This window comes from Triturus cristatus, chromosome 2_2, assembly GCF_964204655.1.
Source record: "Triturus cristatus chromosome 2_2, aTriCri1.1, whole genome shotgun sequence".
NCBI classification, from domain to species: Eukaryota; Metazoa; Chordata; class Amphibia; order Caudata; family Salamandridae; genus Triturus; species Triturus cristatus.
Genome location: NC_140582.1, coordinates 512,879,715 through 512,888,954, shown reverse-complemented (window position 1 = coordinate 512,888,954; position 9,240 = coordinate 512,879,715). Strand labels below are relative to the sequence as shown.

General features: G+C 43.0%; 1 protein-coding gene across 1 annotated transcript in view; it reads right to left on the bottom strand.

Moving 5' to 3' along the window:
* Nucleotides 1–571: 571 nt before the first annotated feature.
* EDNRA (endothelin receptor type A) overlaps nucleotides 572–9,240 on the bottom strand; it is a 225,496-nt gene continuing 216,827 nt past the window's right edge. The window contains exons 7-8 of the mRNA XM_085641629.1: nucleotides 8,720–8,828; nucleotides 572–2,005 (exon numbers count right to left, since the gene is read on the bottom strand). Of these exons, the coding sequence (XP_085497755.1) occupies nucleotides 1,883–2,005; nucleotides 8,720–8,828 (232 nt within the window). The 3' untranslated portion in view covers nucleotides 572–1,882. The remainder of the gene's footprint in view (nucleotides 2,006–8,719; nucleotides 8,829–9,240) is intronic.

Below are 9,240 nucleotides of genomic sequence, written 5' to 3'. Positions count from 1 at the left end.
GCAAATCTCGGGGCTCCAGCACTCACGGTTTTGCAATTTAAACTCCACCAGTAAGCCATTTGCTTCGACTGGTCCTCTCCAGGCAGTGGGCCGCACCAGAACCTGGGCATTATACAACAATGGAGGACCAGAAACAGGTATATCATGAGATAGGTCAATTGCAAGGATCAGATGGGTTGCATGTGTGGGCAAGGAGGGCCCTTGTACACATTCCAAACATTGACTGCCATTATGGATGAACATGGATATTGGTGGAGGTTTGAAATGTGTTGAGAAGAAGAGAGTGTAAAATTCATGTGGCTCTTAGCAGCCCTGGAAACGTTTTGGGACTTATTTCTGGTCGCCAGTGGCAATGAAAGGTCTTAATCTCTCTGTAGCTGCAACATCATTTAGGAATATCAGGATACCTATGGTGAATCTTTCGTCTTACCCTTAAGAAACTTAACTTGACCATTTCTTTTTATCACATTTGATCTATGCCTATTCCTTAGTGATGTTGCTCCTAGTTTCCTAGAGCGATGCATTAATAGAGGAGGAGATAGAGTAATTCAGTCTCAAGGCAACTCCGAAATCATGGAATACACAAGTTTTTATTATATATTAACACACATGTTCTTGATGTATGACTCCCTGGCTCCTCCTTTACCCACAACATTGCTCTTTATTTCCACTTTTGAGCACACTACAATCAGCATCAACTCTGGGTATGAAACAAGCCATCCAGAGATATTCACACTGTATCCTTCACTGTGGGTTCAAAGAAATGTAAACAACATGCTTAAATATGTTTTTAAAAAAACAGTATGTACACAGTATAATATCAACTGTATTTATATTGACACTTTATACACTTCATCCGCACTGATGAGCTGCGTGAGTCAAAATTACAGGATTGCGATTGGAAAGGTTGTTCAAAGATGTTTCTGCTGGTGCACACCGCCGAACAATGCTTGGATCTTTCCGATTCTGGTTTTACCGCAAAATCTGGGGACTACACCTTTTGCCATGGAGGATAAATGGTGTAGGCGGGGTGCTAGATACACCTGGCTTTATAATGAAGACAGGGAGTCATTTAAAAGAAATGCTCCTCACCTCCTTTTTGAGAAAAGAATGTTTTTCATTATTATTATTATTTTTATAAAAAATATATATTTCTAATACATCACATACTGAAATTTCTCCCTTATTGTGACTAAGTGCCATAGGGGTGTGCCAGTGAAGAAGTCTCCTGTTCCTCACAGCCAAGCTTTGTACAGCATTGTTTGGGGATCTAGAAGTCCTATCAATGCTAACTGACTGACACGTCCCTCAATTGGACTCAAGTTAATACTGTAAACCATGCTAGAATAGGTGGAGTCCCATTCCAATATGCATATATTAAAAAGACTAATCTCTATCATACATTTCCTTATAGTAGGTTTTCCACTTCACGCTTAGTCCTATACAGAATATAGCCATTACTCTGTGAAATACTTCTTTGATGTCCTTGGATATTGGTTGCATTGTCCATTAAAAACCAAGAAAAAACTGTAAAAACAGGCCATGGTCAAAAGTAAATGTCATTACTCTTCGCTGGCTGCAAAGAAACAATTGTAGAAGACAAAAGAACACCTTGTTTAGACAGAATGGGCAATTTTCTGGCCGTTTCAGTTTATCATCAATGGTTCTTGAGCGGATCCATGACTACAAATCACTGAGGTTTCTCATCGCACACGTAATCAGTAATAGCCAAAAACTCCATTCTACTGGCAATCAACTTCTTCATATGTAGCAAATGTCTCACAAAACCAGATTTTGTTTTCATCCTGAAAAATGTTCTGCCACTGGAGCTTTTGGAACCTAGTCTTTGTTGTCATCTTGCTATGTCTAAGAAAACAGTGTCTTAGTGACTGCTCCGATCGGTGTGGTGATTGTTTTGGTCTTGATTCTTACACTGAATGCTCGTTCCATTCAAGGGTACCATGGTGTTCGATGGCTGCGACTGGCAACAACAGCACAGGCATGACTGAAAGAAAATAAACAGTGGTTAAGGTAACTCACATCTACGTCACCTGCAACAGTCATTCTCATCCTGGCATCAGTAAGATTATTTGTCTATGCAAAAAAGTGGGTATCAGGTCGGGGTGAATGTCACTCCTACAAACCTTAGCATTTGGTCAGAGTTCTGCTACAACTGCAAGACATGATTATCATTTGAATGGAATTGAGTTTTTTAGCATCTAACGTTTCCTTTGCTTTTATCCCAGCTCTCGTTAGGCCAAAAAGGCACACTTAAGTGTATGCAAAGGTTTACTCATCATGATGTGACCAAGTTGACTACGCCCACTCAGAGCTCTGTATTTTGTGTACACCAAATAAGAAACATTTAAGAAACAAAGGAACAGATCTTAATGACCAGTTCAACTACTAATCTACCCTCATGAATCTTCAATTGATCCTATGGAAATCACTTGGATCCATGGACTGGTGCTAAAATAGGCACCAATACTTTTTGGCAGTAGCAACTATTAGGAGTTGAGTTCAATTTGTGGTCACTTAAGTATCTGAATGGCCAAGTATCACCATAGTGCTAGTTGCATTAAGGCATGCAAACCAGGTGAAATTAGCATATGTTGGCATTATTCCCTATTACTATCCCTGATCCCTATGTCCATTGCAAAAACACCAGCAGCAAACCACACACACTCTCTATTTCTGACAAAGAGTTTTGTGCTAATTTTTTCTGGGTGGGCCTCAATGGCCCATGTGTGTTTATAGGAAATTCGCCTTTTCTGCCTGGTCACCCTGGATGTTTCACCTTTAAAGGTGGACTGCCAGTGAGAACCTTCAAGCAAACAGGAGGGCTCAACCAATACAAGTCCTGCCCGAGAGGGTGCACAGCAGACAAGACAACCTACCATCTCTTATGGGAGTGCACATACACACAAGACCTGCCGAACACACTAGGCATGGACCTTGGGGCCTGGATACCAACATCATGCTTCAGCGCAGTCTCAGCGATGTATGGTCTGATCCCAGGGACACAAGCACTCGAGGACCTCCAGGACTGCTGGAGGCTCATGTGCTGCTTTAAATATGTTCTTCTGTTTTCCAGAAACCGCATGGTAGTAGGGAAGAAGGAGACATCAACCCTGGCATGCCAAAAGATGTTCCACAGTCTCCTGCATGACTACGCTGCACTGGATGGATCAGATGAAGACATTAGCGACGAAACCTGAGGACCCAAAAGGGTCCACTTGTACTATTACACAGGAGGGGTGGTTCAAAGGCTCAGTCAATGAAGTAGACAACAACACCTGAGGACCCAAAGGGGTCCCCGTTCCCTGAACTGGGGGGGTCCCTGGAGGGGCCACTAACCTCTTTGTCCCTTTTCTGTTTAACCCGGGAACCAGTAGGCGACAGGGGAGAGGAGAATGCGGATAAAGACAGGTGGAGTAAATGTAGTTATTTACTGTATATATTTGACTAACGTGACCTTTTCCCTTTACAGGGAAAAGGTCAGTGGGATAGCTTGTGCACTTGTTGTCAAGTTCAACGACTTATGAATTATAGGGTGTTGTGGAAGGTGACGATTGATGTAACTGAACCAGAAACTAGGCCTTGACAAAGAAAAAGAAAAACTAGTTTGCGAATGTAGTTATTGAGCAAATGGGCTGTTTTTGTATGTGAGATGGTCACAGGCAAATACTTCTGTCTGTAGGATTGGCACAAGTGCATACTATGAGAGAATGTTCTGTAAGGATACTTTTCTCTGCATTCTCAGCAGTTAAAATCCACAATGTGGCTGAAAGATTTTCAGTTTGGGTCCTATCTCTTCTCCAAGTTGTTTGAGAAATAATAAGAGAGAGTGAATGAATGAATGAATGAAATTAGATTTATAAAAGCACGAACTATGCCCAAGGGCGTCAAGGCGCTCGATGCAAACCATCAGAGGACGAGGGAGAAGGAGCAAGCTCATACTGAAGAATTAACAAAAAGCCAGGTCTTCAAGGCGTGAAGGCTCTCCAGAGATGTTCAGAGGAAGAGAGTTCCACACTCTGGGCGCCAGGGAGGAGAAGGCTCTACCTCCCCATTTGGCCCTCTTAAACCTGGGCACGACAAGAAGATTCTTGTCCGCAGACCGAAGAGACCTAGAAGGGGCATAATGACAAACCGTCGACTTTATACCCTCAGGACCGGTATCATAAAAGGCTTCATGGGTCAATCAAAGGATCTTAAAAATAATCCTATCATTCAGCGGGAGCCAGTGCAGAGACTTAATTGAGGCTGCGGCTGGGAGAGATTCAAGACAAATCTAGCCGCAGCATTCTGCACCATCTGCAACCTATGGATGAGGCCTTTATTAATGCCCAAATAAAGGGCATTACAATAGTCAAGTCTCGAGGTTACTAAGGCCACTATAGCCTGTTTGCGTGATTCAAAAGAAAGGTAATGAGAAATCTTTCTAAGGATCCTGATAATGCCAAAGCAGCTTCAGAGAGAGCATATTATCCATGATCACCCCAAGGTTTTCCCCATGAGAAACTGGACAGGGACAGACCCCCAACGAGGTCGGCCACAAATCATTGGACCAGATTCCCTGATCATTACCAAAGATCAAGACCTCAGTCTTCTCTCCGTTCAACTTCAGAAAGATTTCCACCATCCAGAGGGAAACTGCCTCCATGCAACTCCTGAAATTTAGGGCTGAGTCTTTCAGGGTATGAGTTATTGACACCATTATTTGGGTGTCGTCCGCATAGGACAATACCTCCAGCCCAAAGGATCTAACCACCTCTGCAAGAGGGGCCACATAGATATTAAAAAGTGTAGGGCTTAGGGACGAGCCCTGGGGGACACCGCACTGCAGGACCTTAGGGGCAGAGAAATACTGCCCCAATTTCACCCTCCGTTCACGTTCCCCCAGAAAGGAGGCAAGAAGGCTCAGCGCTGTGCCCCCGACACCCATATCTCGGAGGCGGGCCACCAGCCTATGAGGAGATAGGGTGTCGAAGGCTGCAGTAAGATCCAGAAGCACCAGGAGCGTAGTACAGCCAGCATCGACCTGCGTCCGAATGTTATTAAAGACTACCTTCAGAGCTGTCTCCGTGCTATGTTGTCTCCTAAAACCATGTTGAGAACCATCAAGCAAATGATGATCCCTTAGATATGTGCTGAGGTGAGAATTTAGGTGGGCCTCCAGGATCTTAGCAGGAACGGGAAGCAGAGAAATTGGCCGGAAGTTTTTTTAATTCCGCAACATCTAAAGAGGGCTTTTTAAGAAGAGGTTTAACCACCGCTGTCTTCCACAGAGACGGGTAGACTCCCACAGAGATGGCAACATTCATGTCCCTCATAAAGAGAGGAACCACAATATCCCAACAGTTTTTTAACACCTTGAGCGGGCAAGGATCCAGAGGAGAGCCAGAGTTGACACGGTCCAGGACCCTATCCATCTCCTCCAAGGACAGAAAGGGGAAGGTAGACAAGCTCGGGGTCTCCTCCACGGGAAGAGCTTCACAAGAAAGGGTCGGCAACTCCGCTTTTAGCCTAGTACTGGAGTTAGCTGCCTCCAGCACGGAATATATACCGGAGATTTTAGCTTGAAAAAAGTCCGAGATTCTATCACAACGTTCCTGCGAGGGCTCTGATGGATCCACTACCCGCAGCGAGATAAGAGATAGAGATAGAGAGTGATGAATTGCGATCAAGAGAGAGAGAAATAGAAAGCGAGCCTAGCCCTGACTTTGATTGTCAGAGAGGGTGAACTTTCATTCTAGGTTTCTCATGAACTCTGGAAGGTACCAAAGTAACGGTGTCATGGTGCCAACCGTGGGCTGTCAAATATACCGGAAGAATCTGTTGCGTTTGAGAATCTGTCCATTGAGATAGTCACAGATGTTTGTTCATCCATCCTTGATACAGGTTGTTTGGTCAAATTTTATACATCGCAGTATGATCAATGTTAAAATAGATTCATATAGTCAAGTAGAGGAATGCAATCTCATTGTTACTGATTCAACATTTTTTTAAATGTTGGAAATGTATAAGTCACAAACATATGTCTATGTTTTGCGTAAAATTCCACCTTTTAAGGGATACTGAAATAATCAATATGATTAGTCATGGAAATTTATGGAAGACGGATTCCCAAGAGCAGCTTTAGTCTTGCACATCTGTCTTTAATCCAGCAATCTGCAGGAATACGGGCAGTGAAAATATAAATTAGCACAATTAACTTTTTAACTTTTTTGCTTTCTTCGCTTCTACCAGGGAAATATTTCTCCTGGTGGAGTAAACCTGTACCTTACACCCATTTCCCTTTCTCTTGCTTGGAACATGCTTAGTCCAACATTTTTGGGGGTCGGTGAAGTGTTTTCATGGTGATAGTGGCATTGCGACATGTTTGAGAATAACCACTGAATTCAAATGAACCACAGTTCTCTAAATGTACGAGCCACACATCCATTGCACTTATATTTTTTAGAATGTTTTAAATCACTTTACACATTTTGTCTCGCTAGAGAACCGCATCTTCAACCTGTATCAGTCAACATAGCACCCTTGTGAACATATGTATGTTCACTGACTGTGATTAATGTTTATTAATTATACGTCTCTCAATTTGTAAACTTAAATACTCAGAGATTTTTTTCCCTTAGTGTGGGGGTCATTATTTACATTTTTCTTTTCACCATCTCCAGGTTTTCCTTGCTGGTGACAGACAGAAACAAGCACTGGCAACGCAAATAGGTCGGACCTTAGAGACCTATTTGCTTTGCCAATGGTTTTTACCCATGTTGCACAGCACCCCTAAGGCTGTGTATTATACTTAAACAATTCAAGAACAAAACCTTTTGACGAAGGTGGCCTCGTCATTATATAGGTGTGCGCAACACTCATGTAATTGCCTACAAAATGACACAGGCGCTTTTAAAAAATGTTTAGCTACCAATCCGACTTAGATTGCTAACTAAAAAGAAAAAATGCTGGGGAGGGGCGTGCAAGTAAAATGGGGATATAGATGGGTGAGAAAGCAAAATGGGGGATGCGGGCAGAGAGGAAGCAACATGTGGGGGTGGAATCAACACAGGAGGACAGAGGAGCACACAGGGAGACAAAGTAACATGGGGGAGTACCAAAGCACATGGCTAGAAAGGAGCAACACAGAGATATTGGGATCACACAGGTACATGGTGAGACTGGGCAATATGGAGATGGACAGCAAGCAACACAGGGACTGAAACTACACAGGAGAGGCAGAGAAGCACATGGTGAGACAGAGCAACATGGGAGACCGAGGGAGGCGGCAAAAAAGCACATGGAAAGACAGAGCAACATGGAGGCCGGGGTGGGTGGCATAGATGCATACTTGAGATAAAGCAATATGCAGATGGTGAGAGCACAGAAACACATGGCGCCATAGAGCAACACAGAGACGGGAGAAAGGTAACGGGGCAGAGAAGCACAGGTGGACAGAGAACACTGAAACAGGGGGCAGAGAAGCACACAAGGGAGATAGGTGGAAAACAAACACACACTTTTGTAGAGTGCTTAAATAAAAAGAAAAAACTAGTACCAACAAAATATGTCCATACTCCAGGGAAAGGAGAAGCTCCTGACGGGGAAGTAAAGTCCACAGGCCCACAGGCCGTCAAATAAGAAGCAAGCAAATGAGAGTGACAAGTGACAATGGGCGGGCCCCAAGCTCACTGTAAGCTAAAGAAATGTCTGACAATGGACAGCTCATGTGCCTAAAAAAGGACCTCAGGCCATCAATACTAAATAGGGCAGGTTCGAATGATTCCCTTACTCTAACAGCCAGCACTTCATCAGGACATTGGAGTAAGCTTTCCATCGAAGGAGCAAACTGGGGCACCACCAACGGAAAGCTGACGGTTCAACCAAATCTCAATAGATTGCCCAAACCAAGAGTTTGGCAGATGGGGTACTCCATCATGTTTGTGAAAGAGTACCCTGCCCTCCAAACTCTAAATCAGACTATAAGGGAGAAAACACAAGAATTGTGTACATTGAGGCTATGGAACTTAAGAAAAACATCCAAAATTATACTTTGACCAATATCAACACGTTATGCCTCTATTTTACTTCAGGGGCCGTATAGTGCAAAGATAATTGCTGTGCCTGTTTTTACGGCATTTCACTTTCCAAAGAGCATATACTGAAGTCAGCTGTAGCTGCCTCGTCCAATTTCCGAGCTGCGCCATATGCAATACTGTGGAGAAATTCTGAGTTAAATGCATGTGGTATGCGCTTTAAACCATGCAATGACTTCAAAATAGGCGTGCAGCTCTGCACTAGCGCACACCTTCATGATGTTCCCCTAATCCCTAACATATTCTATGGAATATAAAACGCACAGCTAAAGATTAACTACAAAATATTTTATGAATTTATTGCATGCTGGTGCCCAGAAGCCTGCAGCCAGTGCAATAAAATGTCAGTTTGATGAATACCAAAGCTGTGTAGTCTTCAATTTACCTCAGGCCTTTTTAAACCACTACCAGACCATACCTCCTCCTTTTATGTCACTCTTGTAGGTTCCTGCTTTCTCCCTATGTGACGGTTGTCCATCTTCTCTTCCTCAGTCCTTCTGATTTATGTGTTTTTCCCTCTCTTGCTATCGATAAATGTCGGATGTGGAAAAATAAGTGCGGTGTCCCTCCACCGGCAGCCACTGGCTCAAATAAAGCACTGCATAAAACTGAAATGGCCTTACCTGGAAACAGTTTTTGAACTTCTTGCTCACGAAGTAAAGAGCTATTGGGTTTATACAGGAGTTCACAGTAGCCAAACTCATTCCGATGTAATCCAGCACCAATAAGAAACTAAAGATGAAAAAACAGAAACATCGTGGGTCATTGTCTTTATCGCATTCAGGGTACTGTTACTTTCTGACGGCTGCAGTAAGAAGGCATGCTTTCAATTTTGGTTCATTACATTAAATACTGCTGAACAGATATATTTTCCCTAGCATGTCTTCCAAAGCATCGTAAGTGTTTCAGACAGAACACTGTACATGATATGAATATGTTATGACACATGGTGCCGTATGATATGTATGTTATTGATACCGAATGTCAAATAAGGAGATCCTAGATAAGGTATTTTCCAGAAACCACAGGACTACAATTGATCTGCTGCAATTGAGTATGTAAGCCTTAAATAGCAACTCTTAGATTTTAAAATGCCAAGAGTTTACACGAAGAAAACATTTGTTTATATGTTTGTGCCTTTTAC